The 19,449-nt window shown below is 40.4% G+C and overlaps 1 protein-coding gene and 1 long non-coding RNA gene across 2 annotated transcripts in view; one reads left to right on the forward strand and one right to left on the reverse strand.

The window, feature by feature from the left end:
* LOC143459932 (uncharacterized) overlaps positions 1–19,449 on the reverse strand; it is a 150,522-nt gene that overhangs the window by 23,439 nt on the left and 107,634 nt on the right. The gene's annotated exons all lie outside the window — the stretch shown is intronic.
* Positions 51–19,381, forward strand: LOC143459111 (unconventional myosin-IXb-like). The gene is made up of 38 exons (XM_076956087.1): positions 51–939; positions 1,133–1,227; positions 2,044–2,106; positions 2,919–3,018; positions 3,255–3,404; positions 3,589–3,756; positions 4,082–4,201; positions 5,170–5,304; positions 5,787–5,902; positions 6,594–6,735; positions 7,106–7,283; positions 7,432–7,516; positions 7,608–7,752; positions 7,972–8,052; positions 8,304–8,435; positions 8,607–8,933; positions 9,248–9,336; positions 9,531–9,722; positions 10,109–11,127; positions 11,423–11,613; positions 11,840–12,015; positions 12,336–12,410; positions 12,612–12,765; positions 12,914–12,985; positions 13,186–13,333; positions 13,741–13,892; positions 14,438–14,593; positions 14,868–15,038; positions 15,292–15,397; positions 15,590–15,725; positions 15,996–16,140; positions 16,413–16,530; positions 16,784–17,021; positions 17,090–17,233; positions 17,314–17,469; positions 17,538–17,623; positions 17,703–17,925; positions 18,020–19,381. Exons 1-38 carry the CDS (start codon positions 124–126, stop codon positions 18,138–18,140), a joined length of 6,921 nt encoding a protein of 2,306 aa, XP_076812202.1. The 5' UTR covers positions 51–123; the 3' UTR covers positions 18,141–19,381.

Raw genomic sequence — 19,449 nt, forward strand, 5'->3', positions numbered from 1 at the left:
ATAATTAGGTCTAATGATTTATCAATAATCAAAGTTTTTTTGTGTAGACCTGGTCTTTAATATTGTGTGTCCTTGTGTTTGTGGTTAGTTTGAAGATAGCGCTATCAATGGTGTTCGTCAACCATGTCAGACGACGCTACGTATTCCTTGCACATATACCCCGGGATACTCTTTGAAGGATGTGGTGTGCAGACGGTCACAGCCACGAAGCGCACGACAGCGTCTGAGGTTATCGCGGAGGTTGCATCACGCTTAGCTCCAGAAGACAATGTAAAAACACCCTATGCCCTCGTTGAACTTCATAAGCACAGAGGAGAAGAGACAGTCCTCGACCAATCAGATAACCCGGTGCAACGAATGCTTCTATGGCCGCGACAGTTTCAGCGCTCGTACAGGTTTATGCTGCGTCAGACTGACAAAGACGGTGTCGTTCTGTACCAGGATGCCACCGGGTGGCAGGAAAAAGTAAACGAAGATTCGACGCAACGTCACATGGCGAAAAAAGGCTTTCTTCCCCCAACAGCTCCATCAGAAGAGGACTATCCTGATCTCTGTGCACTGTCCAACCTCAACCAAGATAAGATCTTGGAAGTTTTGAAAATGAGGTTCATGAAGGACAAGATATACACTTACACTGCCGACATGCTCATTTCCATAAACCCGTACAACTTTCTTCCAATTTACAACCCAAAATACATGACCATCTATCAGAACCGCAAGAAAGAAGACTTGGCACCGCATATCTATGCAATTGCAGACACTGCGTTCACCAAAATGGTTAAAGCAAAGCAAAACCAGTCCATTGTAATCACAGGGAAGTCAGGTTCTGGCAAAACCCAAGCCACCCATTTCTTGGTGCACCATACGCTGGCTCTTTGCCAGAAGAGCTATATGACGGGGGTGGAACACATGCTGATTGGCTGCGGTCCAGTGCTTGAGGTTGTTAAGTTTTACTTTATTTATTTGTAATCGTCATCGGATGTATCATAGACATAACATTGTTGTAAGTTTATATAAATGTTTTATGTACATGTACTGCATGTGTAGGCAGATCCTATGAAAATAAATATAACTATATGCGTGTTGCTAATTTTCCAAATTCTGCATTTTCAACACCGTTTATGTTTTCCAGGCCATGGGCAATGCACAAACAGAACATAACAATAACAGCAGTAGATTTGGCAAGTTCCTAAAGATTTACTTCTATGAGAGCGGACTTCTATCTGGGTGAGTTCTCGGCATTATTTATCTGAAATAGCCTTAAAGGCAAGGTTATAATTCAGCAATCATGTTTGGAAATATGAGGGAATATTTCTATGTAGCACTATTTGCATTTCATAAATTTTGATATTAAGAAATATGTTCTTTACAAAATCTTGCATGAGCTCTTAAGCAGTCTGTATATTTGCTAACGCAACCTGGTTAACATACCGAACGGTGTCGAAAGAATTAATTTGCTTGAGTGAAGCCGTATAGATCCTCGTAAATTTGATAATGGCGTCATCTGATTCAATTTGATCCACGTCTGGTGGACGACTCTAGTAAACCAAACAATGTAAAGGCCTGATGTAATTTGATATGTTCTGATCCCTTCCACTGAGCTACTTGGCACAATCGGATGTTGATGTGTTGATATAAACCTCTTTTATTTTGATGATGGAAATATGTGTGCACTATACATACATATTTATATTCTTGTGCTTAATGATTATTTTGCGTTGAATGTATCGTCAGTATATTTTACAAATAGTGGAAAAATATCATACACACCAGTACTTGTATCAATTGGTGTAATATGAAAATATATACCAGTACGATGTCTAAATGTATAATAGTCTTTATCGATATTTTGTTGAATAATAACAAGTAGACACATTTGACTTATATCGTGGTGCTTTTAACCCTTGATACTGTTATGGATCTGAGTCATATATTTATGTATGTCCACGATGTCAGTCTACTGTTTATAAATCATTTTAAAGCAAATTTATTACTGATGTATCTATATTTGTAAGTTGTCTGATGGCTCTGTTATCTTTGCAGAGCTGATATTCAGACGTATCTCTTGGAAAAGTCTCGGCTGGTCCACCAAGAACACAATGAAAGGTAAAGCCGGGTCGTTTGCCCTCATACTGGGGTCTTGTGGGGTCAGAATACCATATTTGGTCATTGTTTAGTTTCTCCTACGTACAGTGTTAAGGTCATGTCTGGTGAAACTGAACAAATGCTTCAGTGGTCTTGGTCTCACGCTTGATTTAAGGATGTTTTTGCTGACTCACAGGGTGAAGTTTCAAACTTGAATGGGATATGAAATATCATCTTATTTATGATGCCATATGTAAATAGGGTGATGTAATAGGTTTCAGTATGGTGCTCTATGACATGTTAGCAGCTGGTTGGAAGCTCTCTCATTAAAATAACAGTCAATTATAATTATCTTGGGAATTACACATGAGCCCAGTAACCGACTGTATCCTATTTCTGCTTTTATCTTATGGAAAGAAGTTGAGCACTTTTCATATTTACTTTCCCTCAGAGACTCACACAATCTCAACTTTTCTAAACAAGGGTATAAGAGTGATGGTGACGCCTCCTTAATACCACTTATTGCCAATCCTTATGAGACTTATCTTAATATTTCCTCTCTGTTTCACCCCTTGAATGCTTGTTTACTTTTTAAAGGGTTTCTTATGATCATGCTTTGACTATGAGCACCATAGTTAAGTTTTTGTCTCTATGTATGAGCTCTGTTAATCCAGTGAGCCAGTTTTCAATATATACTGCTTCATAATGACCATGCCATGCACAACATGTCTCAATAGGTTTAAGAAATTGTAATATAAAGTGGTTTTCTTATTTGCACAACTTTTATATTTTGAACGGAATAATCACCTTTTATCCCGCCTTTATATTTACAGGAACTTTCACATATTCTATTATCTGCTGTGTGGTGCCACAACCGAACAACTCAAACAACTGCATCTAGACCCTGATATAGAATATTATTATGTCAGCAAGGTAAATGCAATCTCTTTTCGGTAATTTCGTTCGTTGCCATGTCGGTGTTGGTATGGTTGTCACATGTTTGTATCTGTGAATACTCGTGCTTACCATGTTTAAGTATTGTCTCACGTTAGTGTGACTAATTGTCATATTTTTTCATGTTTTATCGTGTAATGTGATACTTTAACTAGTGCCATTATCATGTCACATCCACTCAGCTCTATGATGTCATAATGTATTTTCGCTTTCAGGGGATCATGATGGGCAAGCAGGAGGCTTCGGCCGAGCTGGAGAGACTCCGGCAGGCGATGGAAGTTGTCGGATTCTTCGCCGGAGCTCAAGAAAACTTCTTCCAACTCATCTCAGCGATCCTGCAACTTGGCAACATCACCTTCAAGATTGTGAGTCGGAGCTTTCATTTGTTAAACAAGAATCTTTTGTGTTGCTAAATATGATAGAGTGTTGTGATGTGTTCGGTTGTGGGATGCAGTCATTTGGAACTTCTCATAGTAACGCGATAACCTGCTTAATATTCACTTGTAAGTTACTGATTGGTTGTAACTAATTCATAAATTGTGAAACCAGCACAAAAAGGGCCGTGATGAAGGTTTAGAGATTGAAGACGAAAGCTATCTCCTCTCCGTGAGCAAATTATTGGGACTGGAACCAGAGAATGTGAAGAAATGTTTACTGACTAGAAAGGCAAAAGCTGGAGCAGGCGAGAGATTTGTTCTTGATCTCAAGCTTAATGAAGTGAGTGGTTCAATTGCTTCGGAATCAGCATAAACATCTTAAATTATTTGTTAGAACCAAGCGTAACCTATAAATTGTTAAGCAAACGTATTAGCCTCAAATTCCTAAAAAAGATAAGTTGTGGGCGTTTGTTTGAGAGCTACAGGGGCAGACATTTTAGTTCCTATTTAACTTAACAAAGTGACTGCCTTACTCCATGACAAGTTTACTCATACACTGTGGTACGACAGATATACACTGTTCAAATAGAAGTCCACTTTTCTCTGGCATGTATATATGTAGTTGTCTTTTTACATTGACATCGGCAAATATTTGTTTGAATCAGGCTCGAGCGACTCGTGATGCAATGGCTAAAGGTTTGTATCAGATGCTCTTCGAATGGATGGTTAACAGTGTCAACATGGCCCTCGCTCAACGAACTCGCGACAATAAACTGAGATCTCAGGTATGGCTTCATGAATATGACATCATAATCCACATTTTTGTTTACTGCCAAGATTTCTGGTTGTTGGAAAAAGCCTTTATAAGTGCAGCTGTGATTAGATTTTAAATTTACAATTTATTTCATAGGGTTTGTCACAGTTAGTTTACATGGTGACTTATAATCTATTCTATGCTATAAGCATGGTCTAAAGCCGTCCAATGTGCATACGGACAATATAAAAAATGACAGTTATGTAAATAATAAACAAATCTTGCTGTGTAATATGTGGTAAGGTTCATAACACGGTTTCCTTGAGATCCTAAGCACCCTTTTGTGTGGTTAGTGGTCTTTAAAAGCCCACTTGTTAAGCTTATTTCCCCTCTGTGTATTGCCTTATGCCTCCCACACTATTTAGCAATTGCTTGTGAAGTAAGCGTAACCTGCCTGTACCTCAGCAAAGGATTGCTCTCTTCGTATTTTGACAGTTGTCTATGATGACAGATTGCATGATTATTTTTATTTGCTTTAGTTGTGTATCATCTTTCAAACAAACAAGGCTGCTAGAACAACACCATAAATTCTACTATTGCTTTAACGTGCATATTCTACTATGCTATTGATATCTATGTTGCGTACAACTACATGGGAGAGTTTTACTTGTTTGATTTGTTGACAATGTTTGATTTAAATTTAAAATCTTGGTTGTCAGATGGTTAGAAGAACTTTTCGCATTAAACACACAACACACAATAAGCATACTACAAGCTTTTGTGCATTAACAGTAAATATCATATTTATGTTTGCAGCCATGAAATGCAAAACCATCCCTATACCGCGTGTACATTTGTAAATATGTGTGTGTTTAAGGTTTACGTCTACTGTAGAATATTGAAACAGCATAGCGAGTGACATATACGTCTGTGCAATGACACGTTGTTAGTTGCAGATGGTGACGGTAAAAAACAGGTAAATTTATTGGTTATTTGCAGAGTCGTTGGATTGGCCTCCTCGACATATTCGGTTTTGAAGATTTCGAAACCAACAGTTTCGAGCAGTTTTGCATCAACTACGCCAGTGAGCATCTGCAGCATTACTGCATCAAACACACATTCCAAGTTGAGCAGGTGAGCTGGCGGCTTGGTTTGATATTTGTTTTATCTCGGCTTGAAACCTTTATATGCTTTTATGAAATATATAATACAGTTGTTGTGAGATTTCAACACCAGTTCTGTGTAGGTTGTTACTATTATAGCACACAGTGTGTGCTGCTAATATTAAAATATTGATGCACATAAATAACCTTGGTGGTTGCTGCCAAAATAGCAATAGCTCAAATAAATTGCCAGTTTGATGAATAAACAATTTGGTCTTGTGTGTGGCTCATATACAGCTGATGACTCAAGCTCATACTAGCCTCAGGTAACAAAATAAACCGGACGAGATTGACCAAAGTTAAAAGAGAAATTCTGTTTCTCTGTCTGCAAATACCTCAGCAGACACAAACACGGTTTGAAACACCAAACACATCGTTTCATTTCATGATACTAAATATGAGAAGGATGAATAGAATAGTGCAAATAAGATAAAACAAACAAAATTATTGCAGGAAGAGTACCGACAGGAAGGCCTGACATGGAAGGAAGTGGATTTTGCCGATAATTCTGGTTGTTTGGAGCTCTACGAGAAGAAACCAATGGGCTTGTTTTACCTTATTGATGAAAAGTTAGTTTCATTTTTGACATTGTGTGAAATTTACACGAACAAACCCTACACAACACTAAGCAGTTGATAGTGCTGGTTTGTGTGGGCTATAACCATGCATATGGTGGGAACAATTTCATTGTGGATAATCTTTAAATACATTCCCAAATATAATCTGCCATTGTAATCTGTGCAGGGTATGTACTAATGTGCATAATGTATGTACTAACATAGCCCTGTAGGTATTTTGGCTTGCAGTGGAAAATAAATGGTATTGGCGTTTAACTAATGTTTTTATTAGTGGTTGTGGTTAAACTGTAGTTGACAGTCTGTGCCCACAAAAGCTTATGGGCTTATTTTGCTTACTACTGCTATGATGTCGGTTAGCTGTGATGTTCATTGGTGTGTAAACAAAGCTATGGCTTCTTACTAAAGCTTAACTACAGTCTAAACCAACATGTTATCAATGCATGGTATTATCAGGGCCCTTTGCCCTACAATAATGTTTGTGTACGATTAAGGGAACTGTTTAACTTACACAGATGTGAACTTACTTCGCTACCATGCAGTAGCAGTATTTCTTATTTTTTTGAATATTTACCGAGCAGTTGGTGCACTTGTGTCGAGTGATTAATCTTTTTTGTTTGCTAATTATATTAATTGTCTGTGCAAAGCTCGATTAAATATCTTAGTGGGGATTATTTTGTTCAAGTTTCCCAGGAGCCAACAACCAGACCTTACTCTCCCAGATCCTGCGAGTCCACGGCTCGAACCGCTATTTTGAGTCGCCGGTCGTTAAGGAAGATGCGTTCATCATAAAACATTACGCGGGGAAGGTGAAGTACAGGATAAAGGTGAGATCATTTGTTCAGCGTGTTGCAATCTTTTACCGTGGTTTATCTGTTTGTAGTTGATTGCTGGAGAATAGTGTGGTGTTGTGATACCTTCTCTTTTGTATCGTTGCAGAAAATGAAACGTCCGTGTGTTGTTTTTAGGCGAAGTGTTTTTGAATAAAAATGATTTATGTGGTCATCAGATTATTATTTCCTAGCAAACTATTAACAATGTTGTAAAATTACACACAAATCACTGTGTTTGTGATTTTTTCAGTGTTCAATTCAAAATTGTTTACTGCACCACTATTATTATTATTACTGGTATTACTAAAATACTATTATTGCTTATTCAAAATTGTTTAAACTTTTCCCGCTGATCAAAATTCAGGATTTTCGTGAGAAAAATCATGACCAGGTGAGGGAAGACATCATCACGCTTCTTCGTGGAACGCAATCCAGCTTTGTGCGTGATGTCATCGCAAAATCCCCAGCCGCTATCTTTAGGTGGAGTGTGCTACGAGCCGTCGTCCGTGCGGCATCGGCGTTTAAGAGTGCTGGGAGAAGAGGTCAGGATGCTGCAACTTTTAAAGTGTTGCTGCAAATTTACTATAAGTTTAATAATCGAAGAATTATTTTCAAAATTGGGATTTTTATGGCTAAAATGCAATATCAGGAGCGTGTTTGTGTCTAAAATTTCCAACCTCCCTCTCACAGAACATCCTCGGCGTATGAGAAAGAAATGGAGATGTCAGTTGACAGAGGAAAGAGAGACGCAAGTTTGTTATGTTCACAAGAAAATGTAAGTGTTGCCGTCTTCCTATCACTGGCTCTGCCGTTTATGTTTTGTTTCAAAGTGTTTTGTTTCAAAGTTTATTAACTCATCGATGCAGGATGGCTCGACTCACCCGCCACAGAGCTGCCTCCCCAACCCCCGATTACTCCCCGCGAAACGAGAACATGAATTTGTACGGGAAGCGCAAACCGGCCCCGGTACGTGGGAAGAAGAAAGTGAACAGCATCAGTCAACAGTACCAGGTGCCTGATATGAACAAAATGTTTAAAGTAGTGCAAAAGAAGACTTAAGTGCGTTATTTAGGTGTAAATTGAAAACTTTTGTGGATAAAGTTGTCGTCACTGCTGCTGCTTTGTTCACATTAAAGTAAAGTTGAGTTAAAGTTGTAAAAAGATATAAAGTCGGGGATGAAAGGTGAAGAGGCAATTTGCTTATTCATTGCTTTTGCACAAATATCGCAGGCGTCGATGTCTGCTCTTCTATCTGCTTTAGAGAAGTCGCATCCCTATTTTGTACGATGCATTCAGCCTAATAATAAAAAGGTAACTTGTGTTTTCTTTGCTTGTCTGATGTTGTGGAGGGTAAGAACAAATATGTACACAATGTGCAGTGCCATCAATGGTTGTGATAAGATTTGTAGAAAGATACTGTAATGTAAAAACCGCCATGTACCAGCCGTTTGCTGAGTTGTCAATGTTGGTTGAAAAGGCACTGAGGTTAATTGGACGCGACAGTTTGCTTATTGTTGCGATTCAACATACTAAGACCCTCCATTTAATCCTTGTTTGTGAAGATTCCTCACAGACTGGATGAGAGGTTGGTGTTGCATCAGTTGAGGTGCTCTGGTACGTTGCAGACCATCCAGCTCCAACAATCTCGATACACAGAGAGGATGATGCCGGGAAAGTTTCTTGAAACTTACAAGGTGTGATAAGTTAGTTGTGTTGCATAGTATTGCAATGGCGTTGAATTACCAGCACCTGAGATAATAGTAAAGCTACAGAACATAAACAATTATACACCATTCATGTCGTCACGTTTGCTACAAAAATTTTCGTAGCGTGTCGACGTTTAAACTTTGTCTTGTGTTTTTCAGCTTCTGTTTCCGCGTGATACAACGCGGTTATCTTTGCAAGACGTCAAGACTTATTTGATGTCTATTGGTCTCTCCCTGCAAAAAGATTTCCAGATCGGAACAACTCAACTCTTCCTCCGGGACTCTGCGAATCGAGCACTCCGCGAGGAGTTGCACAAAGTTGTATTGAAAAGCGTCATCCTCATTCAGAGCCAAATCCGAGGTTACGTGGCAAGGAAGAGCTGCATGCGGCAGAAGCAATCCATCGTGAAGATCCAGTCCTTCTGGAGGATGATCGAGACTCAGAGGGAGATTGAGGAGTGGCATCTCGCCGCATCCATTATACAGGTTTGCTGTTGCTCTGCGGGCATTGTTATTGGCTTCCCTTCAATACAGCATAGATTTAGTGTCCGTGAGATTTTAAATCTAGTTTGATGCGTGTTACACCCACTTTGCCACCATGCACAGTTGTTCATTAAACCTGTGCATGGTTCATTATCAACATGAAGTGTTTTACTGAGTTGCAGTTAGCAGGTCAATGATATCTTTGTTATGACGACGAATCAGGGACACTAATATTACGCTTGTTGGTTCATCTAACTGAACTTATATCTTGTTGCTTCATTGTGTTTTCAACTTAATGTGTACCTGTGTGTTCGCAGGACGCATGGCACGCACACCAGAACCGAAAATTTCAAAAACTTCTCATCAAGATTCAAGCTCATTGCCGAGGATTTCTTGTGAGGAGAGAGTGAGTTGATTTGTCGTCCGTTGCATTATGCTACCACTGGACCGGCCACACCGCTTCTCGTTATATTAGATTAAAGTGGTTTATTCTTGAAGAAATCAATGTTTTTGCTAGTTATTGGCATTTCCAAGTTTTAACCAGATTTTTGCTCCTAGTTCTTCACTTAAATTAAATCTTCCATCCACCTCCTTTCTCAGCATCTCAGAGAAGAGGAATCAACTTCAACTTGGCCGTGAGGAGGAGAGGCGAGATCAAGCCGCTTCCTTGATACAGATTGCGTGGAGGAGCCACGTCCGGCGAGTGAGAGCTGCTTTGATCATCCAGAAGTTTCATCGTGGATTCGTTGCTCGTGAATTATATCGGAAAATGAGGAAAGAAAGTGAACACGAGTTAGTATTGAACCCAAGTTGTCAATAAACATGGTCGTATGTGCGTAAAATTTGTCCTTGGATTCTCATTAGTTTAAAATATCTCTTCACTACTTCTGAGGTAATACTTGAATAAGTTAAATCAGGTTTCACCAAACGTTTTTCACTAAGGGTCAGATAAGCATGAGAACTGACGATCGCGTACCGAAAAACCAGCTTTGTTTAATAGGTCACAATAAAATAAGCCCATTTGTAACAGAGTGAAGTGGACCAGACAAACTAATCTTAGATCCGCCTTGTGGATCATAGTTTGGTGGCTCCTGAGTTAAATGACAATCAGTTTCCAACATTTTGAGATCTTAATCAACTGACGTTTGGCATAAATTCGTAATTCTGTTTGGTTCCAGGTTAGAAGTTGATGAAATGGTGAATGATGTTGTGGATGGTGTCGATATCGATGATTTACCATTCATGGATGACAATGGTGCAGTCGAACGACGTCACAATGACCCTGCACCAGACCTGCAGCCATCCCCTGGTAGTTTACAAAAACTGACACCTATCACTGATCTGGTTAAACAAGATCTAGATATTGGTGTGAATGAGCCAGAAAAGACCATTGCTGGTTCCACTGATGCAAAACTATGCAAGATTAGCAACCATTCTGACATGGTGCCACCAGCTGCACTCGATGTAACTTCATCGTCAAGTGGTGATGAAATGGACATTCCTGACACCAGCTCTAAATCTGGTTTGCCAATTCAACCACCATCTTCTAATGAGAACCTGCCAACTTCACAAAAACCAATTGCCATTCCACTGAAACCACCCTGTAATACACCAGAAAAACAATCTCAGTCACCGCGACCAGTAAACCCATCCTCAGTTATAGACGTACCATTGCGTTTAAGACTGAAACAAGTTTTATCAAGACAAGATGAAAAACCATTTGCTCTAGACAATTACCCCTTCAAAGAAGACAAACCAACGTCAAAAATTGGCAACGTCTTTCTCAATGCCGCGTTCCCTGATAAACCAGCCCCACCCCCCACGAAACCATCCGTAGTGGAACCAGTAACGTTCAAGAGACAATCGCGGAGAAGAAAACACCATGGCAATGAGAAGGATGTAATGGATGGCATACGATCTGGTTCCTACAACCTAACAAGGAAAGTGATCAAGCCCCCACCAGAACTGTACAGTCAGCTTGGTGGTTCCGACGAGGGCAAAGAGAAGCCGAAGTTGGAAGAGGTTTTCATGAATGGAACTCAGCCACTCATCAAGGTGTCATCAAATGAGAACGATCATGTTATCGGCACCGACGATGTCAAGATAGAACTCAGCAATGATGATGATGATGAGGAAAAGAGCAATGGGATCGATTCAACTGCTGAGGTTCCATCCACACATCGGAGCACGTACAAAGGTAATGAATGTTGTTATTAATTTGAGTTGTTGTATTTTTGAATTAAGCAGTTTGAGGTTGGACAGTTTGAAGTGAAAATGGTGCTGTTGAAATATCATTTAAGCTGCTAAATAAATGCGACAATTGCTCAGCCATATAAGATTTAAATTTAGAAATTTGCAATTTTTTTACAACATTTTTTTATTTTCTTCACCGAAATAACTTCCTGATATGTCACATATTGCTCTATAGAAATCATAAAAAATACGTTAGTTTAAGCTGGATATTATTCTTCATAAAAACTTGTTTCTTAAAGAGACAACATTCCCGGCAGACAACATGGAGGTGATGGAGCGACAACATTCCGCCAAAGAGGAAGATCTGGCTCAGCTCCAGAAGGAGTGGCTCGCATTCCAGCAAGTCGAACATGAACGACAACTTGTTGAATTGAGAAAAGCCAAGGAGGGTCCGAGGCGAGAGAACAAACGAGATCGAAAGATAAGAGAGGTCAGCCTTGCATTCATGAAGTGGGTTTTATTAAGGTGGCGAGTAGTTTGTGCTTTCACCAAACACTGACGTAGACAGATAATGTCGTGGACATGTTGTTTTTAAAATTTTTTCTTTGAAAATTTTTCTTAGGTTCATGAAATAATTCGATCAGGCATATTTCATTTATAGTTAATAATTCTGCAAAATCTTCACAAATATTCTGATTGAAAGAAAATGTTTTTAGGAAATAACCTCGCTTCGGCTTGAGCAAATGCAATCCCTGAAGGACAAGTTGGATTATTTTGGAATTGGCATCGAGTCGATGCCGGATCTTCGCTCCCTCTCGAGGAACACGTCGATCCACAATGACATGACTCCCCCCATCTCTCCAAGCTCACACGAGGGCGCCGATGTGACAGGGTGAGTCGTGCCGCAGATTTATTCACTTCCTTTGTTCAGCTTTGTATCCAGTGTATGCAGAATGCAGATATTTGCTACATATACTGAAATTACACAACAAAATTGTAACAGCTAAAATTGTTTGCTGACTCAAAGCATATTTTGAAATTGGTTCTGTGATTTGCACATTATTTTGTAATTATTTTTGAAACTGACTTCTTCAAGTTTAGTTCAATGTCATAACTAGATTGCAATATGTATCGACTAATTGGTGATAGTAGGCCAGCATATCACACTGCTTTACCTTGTAAAATCTTCAAAATTTAATCCAACATTGCTAGGTCCTTCCTAGAGAATAAAGACAACGATAACGGACCGTTGACGGTCAATTTTTCACGAAGCATATCTATGGAGAGGTGAGATGTCTATCCGTGTGTTTCAAGCTACAGTAAATAATGCATTCCATGACGGTTGTTACTGAAATTGGTCTGTGAAGAGTCGTGTCATATCCCAGTTAACCATGGGCGTGAGTCGTGAAATGCCTCAAACGTTCCTCATCATGAGTGATTAAACCTTCAGCATTTGTATTATACAAAGCATTCATTTCATGTCTGCAGTGTTTCCCCGACTTGCGAAAACAAACCTCGCCGACAGCGAAGTAACTCGGCGATTGAGATGTACATCGACATGAACCCGCCCTCTAGTGACCCGATCACAAGGAAATCGAGTTCGTTGAATGCCGAGGCATTTGCAAAGAAATGCATGGAGGAGGTGACAATAGGATGTCTATGTGACAAAATGTGTTCACCAAAGTGATATAAATACGGTCGATGTGGACTCAGTTTTTTTAATGACATTACACATCCAGGGAACATTGTGATTTTTATTGTCAGTAAAAGATTTAAGTTTTTGTTTCCAGTCAAAAGTTAAGAAATCTCATTCGACTGAGGAGATGGAAATCGATGATAAAGTTGAAACAGCGACACCACAGGTAAATTATTGCCTCACAATCAATGTTTGAAATTGTGTTAAATGGATTACAATTATAAATTTTCATGACACTGTTGATCATAACAGCGCTCTTAGCTTATGGCTTCTATTGCTTGGTTCATTATGATCTCATCTGATAATTGAGGTTTTTCGTGATATGAAAAAATATTGTGATGCTTCATGATTTGTATCATGTTTTAGAATCAAATGGAACCTGGTAAACGGGGAAGTGGTTTCATGGAAGCGGTTCGCAAAACATTCTGGGGCTCGCACCGGGGTCAGAGCAGACAACACACCCCCCTCACTGAGAAGAAATCCAATGATGGTTTCCTGACCACTTCCCAGTCAAGTATGCTCATGATATGATCAAATTTGTTGTCGTGAATCACCATTCCATTCACGTGCATAGCTACTGTAACATAGCTGATCTGTTACTTGGGAATAATCTTATTGCCGTTGTCATTGTTTGAAGCTACGGTCACTGTAAGCTTGTCAATGCCATGGCCTTGGTAGTTGTGTGTAGTTAGTGCTCTGGTGGTCTGATCATGATGCAAGTTGTTTTGCATTTGTTCACTTAACACTTAACTTAATTGTCCAACTTAACAACTTGCTCCGTGAATACTTCTTCCTTCCTGTCGTGGCCTTACTATATTATCCTTACCGCATTCGTGCAATCTTGTGTTTAACGGTTTTAAGACTTCCTGCAACATTCTGTATGTCAACAATTTTTATGCAAAGATTTTTATATGGTCTAAGGTCCAGCTTTCATCAATGACAAATCGTTTTCCGAAGAACCCCCGGTCGGAGAGGTCAAAGTTCGTTCCCTCGAAGCGGAGCAAATTTCACCGAAACTTCTCGTCTCCGGCCCTGATGAACTTTTACTTCTTGATTCCTTCCTGAAAAGCAAAGTGAGCAACCTACAAACAAAAATCTACTTCAAGTGGGGGGGAGGGTTATATGTGGATGAGAATTAAAGAAATAGAATTGAACCTCAGAAATACGACCACTTTTTTCGGACTCCAACAGTTTTATTTACAATTGTGTCCTGGCAAAGCTATTCTCTCTGATCCCAATTAGGCCCCAATTGTTCATTCTCACCACCTTGCTAGTTTATGCTGTCATTATGTGTCATTCAAAATGAATGATGAACGAATGCAAGAGTCAAGTACATATTAAATATGGACCTTCTATATCAATAACACCAACATCAGTGGCATAGCTTCCCAACTTAACATCTGGGAAATGTTAACGTTAGATTTATTGCAACCAAGCTCATGTTGGTCTCAGTATTGTTTTCAATCATATTTCGTCAAAAGAACCAATTTTCTTTGACCCACCAGTGATCTTTAATGAAACTTCCACAAAAAAAAGTTTTCCAAAGGCAAAATTTACAAGTCGTAATATGTCAATTGTTCTAAACTCACTATATAACACATCAGTTTTCAATTGGCAGACCTCATCATTCGAAGGTTCTCACCTGGTGGACCAGGTCTTCCGATCCTCGTTGAATGAGTTTTGCGCCAATCTCACTGCTCTCTACTCCTACACCCTGCTCAGTGGAAACACCAATGGGCTGAGATACAAGGACATCGTCACCAACTTCAGACAGGTTCATGAGTCACTGTCACGTTTTTCCGCACGTTATTGTGACAGTTGCTGTTGCAAAGTGAAATAAAATTTCTCCACGTAGAATTGATAAGTTTTGCATTTGTGTTTGAGATTAATTAAATGTGGACTTGCGTAGACTTGTTTATCTTTGTCTTTAATTTGAAGCTGTTATTATGGTGTCAATCACAGCCTGAACGCTATAATCAGCAAACTTTGCCAAACATCAATGTGAATCTATCTTCAACATCCTCACGACAATCAATCATGTTTTACAGGTCCTGGAGAAGACGGCCAACCACTACTCACTGGACCAGTACGCCGCCATGATGGCTGTCAACGGTTTCCGTGGCTACATGGACGAGTTTATGAAGGATGTCCTGCCCAAGCAGGTTGTCAAGGAAACGAAAGCGAAGACGAAGAAGAAGAAACACAAAGATGAGACCGTTGTGAGTTTGGGAGAAATTGGATGAACTTAAATTTTTGTCCAGTTTCTTTGATACAATTTAGGAAAAATTTGGAATGAACTTAGTTGATAATTTTTCTTTTACTGAATCCTGCTGTGTAAGATAAGCCTGGAAGATTTACACGTGATCTAGATTATGTTTCAAGGAAGATTTTCAAGCAATTTTCTATCTAAAATAATTTGCTTTTAAACGGAATTTAAAATTTTTTTAACTCATTCTGTCCCCATTCATCCAGGGGCGACTCGGACATCGTTTCACCCCAGTCAAGTGGGGAATCACCCAAGTTTGTGAGTTCTGTGACAGCACCATGTCGCTGATGGAAGCCGGCTTCATGTGTCAAAGTGAGATATAACTTGGTCGTGTGTTTCTCATATTTCTTTGCTATGTTTTAAATTTGTGTGTGTGAGGACTTGGCAAATGCACCTGTGTGTGCAATTTTAAGCGATTGTGTGCCTTTGAGTGGTTCAGCCGCTGGACAGGACCTGGCTTTGAAGCAGAGCGTGATAAGCTGCTAATCGTGATTTTATTCCCAGCTTGCAAATTTGCTTGTCATAAGAAGTGTCTCAAGCAACTCAACACAAAGTGCCCTGGGGCGACATCCAGTGATAGGAAAACAAAGCCGAAGAAATTATTCGGTGAAGCGTTGGTTAGTTTGGAGGGAAATGACAGGTGAGTGAGATCACTGTATGCTTCAACGTATCCCATATGTTTCATGACTTTCCACCAAAAAAGATTTGGGCGTTTAGTTTTTGTGCGCATATGTCTGAGGTTTGGTTTATTGACGAATATTGCGTGAAACAACACTGAATATACTATTCAATATGTGAAATATTGCAAACCAGGCGGTGGTTTAACATGAAATTTTACGAGTTCAACTTATAACCAGACAGTCAAGTAAGCAACAAGACATTTGTGAAAACTTCTTACTAATATTTCCAGTCTGGTTCCGGTCTTCATCGACAAGTGCATCAGTTACATGGAAATGAACGGAATATACCAGCAGGGGATATACAGGAAATCTGCGGCCGCCTCACAAAACAAACAACTTGAAGATGCTCTCAATAAGGACATCGAGTGTCAGAAGGTAGGTACTCTCTAGTGCTGACTATACCTGGGGATTGTTGCGACTAAAAATTTAAGCCCACTTTGAAAAATCTTTGCCTGATAAATGAATGATGTTACCGGCTGTTTTCGCTGGTTTTTCCCATTTAAGACTTTCCGACAAAACATATGCTTGTAAACTGGACATCATTGCACAATTTGCCTAATTATTTCTGTGTGCTGCAAAGACCTTGCTTACAGCCGATCTGGCTTTTCGATAAATAATGCACCGATGGTCATTGTTGTTATTCGCAGGTCAACTTTGATGATTACAGCATCCACAGTGTCGCCTCCACTTTCAAGAAATTTCTCAGATCTCTCCCACAACCCATCGTACCTCACGACAAATACTTTGAATTTCTACAATCGTCGAGTGAGTTGACATTATAGCGGCCATCAACCTGCACGTTCTTGTGCTCACTTTGCACAACTCCACGTGCAAAGCTGCCAGTTCAAATCAGATTCTGTGTGAGGGAGTCACATTATTTACTGACTTGACTCCCTCAAAGTAGAGTCATGTCACAAATGCTTTGTTTGAATAAGACCAAACTTGAATGTGACGTCACACAACTACTTGCATGTTGAGTTTAAAGTTTATCTAAAATTCGATTGTTACGTCATAATAGAATTAAGCAACGAGCGCGAGAAGATCAGCGCGCTCTACGTCGTACTGGAGGGGATTCCCCCGCACAATCACGCGACCCTGGAGCGGATCGTCTTCCACTTGTCGCGAGTCGCGCTTCAGGAGGCGACCAACCTGATGTCGCCTAGCAACCTGGCCATCGTCTTCACCCCCTGCTTCATCTCCCCCCCGCCCCACGTGTCCCCCATCGAGGGGGCTGAACAACTCGGCGTCATGACCAAGTGAGTTGCTCTATCTCATGGATCGCTCCTTTTGTTACGTCATAACTGACCTTTGCTCCCATGTGTAGGGGAGTGGAGCTGGTGATCACGGAACAGACGAAGAAGGTGAAGAGCACGCTGAGGTCGCTGTCGGAGATCCAGAGCGCGGAGAGCAGCACCAACGAGCGACTCCGGCAGATCAGGAAATCGATCGGGAAAGGAAAGAAGAAGAGGTCGGTCACGTGATCACTTTTTCTTGTCAACTCTTTCATTGCTCACATTTGAATAATTGTTTTATTATGACATCATAAAGGATCCGTCCTTCGTTTCGCGAGGGCCCGCGATCTCCGACTCATCGGAGGAGCTTGCTGGAGGGCAGGTCGTCTCTGGATGCGGTCGAGGAAGACGGAGACCTCACCCTTGAAGAGGAGAGATACGAGAAGAAGATCGCGACGCTCAAGAGCAGGAAGTATGCCGCGTGACGTAGTTGATGACGTCGTGATGACTTCATTTCAATGCACATTGTTATCGTTTCAGAGAGTCGCTCACCAACAGACTACCGGCTCTCAGTCCCCAACTCTCCGATGACCGGGACATGCACAAAGACCTGTCCAGTCTTGCTTGTGAGTAGCCTCGTCTTATGCAAAGGACTTCTTGTTTTATTGCGTGCATTATAACGTCACGTGTGACGTATTTTCGTAGTTCCGGTCACCAACGAGCATCTACGTCATCTGAATAAAAACCGCGTCAGTGCGCTTCCCGCTAGACGGCGCCCTGCTCGTTACGCGCCATCGGTATATTCCCCGAGCCCGGCCCCCGCCCCTAAAGAGGAGGGTCGCCCCCTCCGCAAGGTGTCGACAGCGAAGAGTAAAACGAAAAGGTTGGGGGGGAAACTTGCAGCGGACGAGGAGGACTCGTTCAGAAGGTGACGTGAGATCGGCTTTTAACAATGCGTTGTGCAATTTAGTTCAATCTTCTTATCACTGACTTCATTGTGAGACTTTCTATTACGTCATAAGGACCTCAATGATGCGGAACCCGATCCACAGACCTCACCGGAAGCGAGCTGTCAACGTCACAATGGAAAGTCCACTCGCCAAGAAAGACACAAAGACACTTGGAAAGACAACCAGTGTATGACGTTACGGAGACGCCTTAGTATGACGTCAAAGTTGTGACGAAGCAAATTACTTTACTGACGTGACTGAACTTTGTCTCGATACTGCCCATAATCAGAGAAATTTCTACCGGGTTTTCACGCTTTAAACCCGGCCAAATTAGATTTGGTTCTCCTGCTGAGCAGGCTGGGAAATCTCGTCAACTTTTCGAACAAATTTGGGTTTATTTTTTATCTCCTGCTTGCGGAAGCGTATTTCGTTTCGTGTTATTAGTATTATATATTAGCTTTTCTTATGCTATTTATCTCCTGTCAAAATAACTTGCGCCTTCTTATTCGCCGGTACTCAATCCCATCCACTGTGCATGTTTTATGATATAGGTGCTTCCCCTTATACGATACCGCAATTGCCTATTTTATGTTTTGGCTTAGTGACATCAGTGCATTACGTATGCAGTGACGTGTTTGGTATGACTGTGCCTAAAAAGTATCATATATATATATATATGACGTCATATTTCAGAACAATTCACCACTTCATTATTATTTGCGAACGTGAAAATGTGCGTGCGATGCCCGGCAGCATTGAAAGCCACCTTTCGAGCCATATTTAACAGCGCAGATTTTAGCGGTGCTTTGTACTTAGAAGCAGCTTACCTATGCGGAGCACTGAGATAGAAGCTGCTTTGATCTGGCTTCCAACTACACAGCCGCCGTATATCCTGCTGTAATGTGATCTTAATCTTGAACGACAAATTCTGATGCAACCCCCAATTATTTTCAACAACCTTTCAAACGTAAAATATCTGCGCTTTATTTCTTGCTGCAACAGCAACAAATTTTTATCTCAATTTCTTTGTTTAATTATTTTAATCACTTCGCCAATGTTCCAAATTTTCCATTTGCTTTTACTTTGTATTTTTCAAACAAACTCGTCCATTGTTATCACGCATTTATTCCACCAATGACAAGCTGCATATTAACTGCAATTGTTACGTCATCTATATGTCGTGTATTCATGCATGATGACGTCATTTTATGTCTTTCATTATTTAAATCTACTTTTTATTTTTCCGCAAGATTTGAACATTTTGCTAATTATTTCAAAGCTTAGTGGTATTTTAATCAAACTCTTCCATGTAACCTCGAATTACTGTAAATCGATCGATTCCCAGCCAACTAACCGCGTAATCAGCGCTTCATTATGCAGTTCTGCGCATGCGTGCCCAAGTGTACACTTAATCATAAACATGGTACGAACTAATAGTATGATATATTGGTCAAGTATCCAGGTCTGAGGTCTGAGAGCTTAAACATTCGGGAATTTGCAAT

Source organism: Clavelina lepadiformis, chromosome 5 (genome assembly GCF_947623445.1).
Source record: "Clavelina lepadiformis chromosome 5, kaClaLepa1.1, whole genome shotgun sequence".
Taxonomy (NCBI): domain Eukaryota; kingdom Metazoa; phylum Chordata; class Ascidiacea; order Aplousobranchia; family Clavelinidae; genus Clavelina; species Clavelina lepadiformis.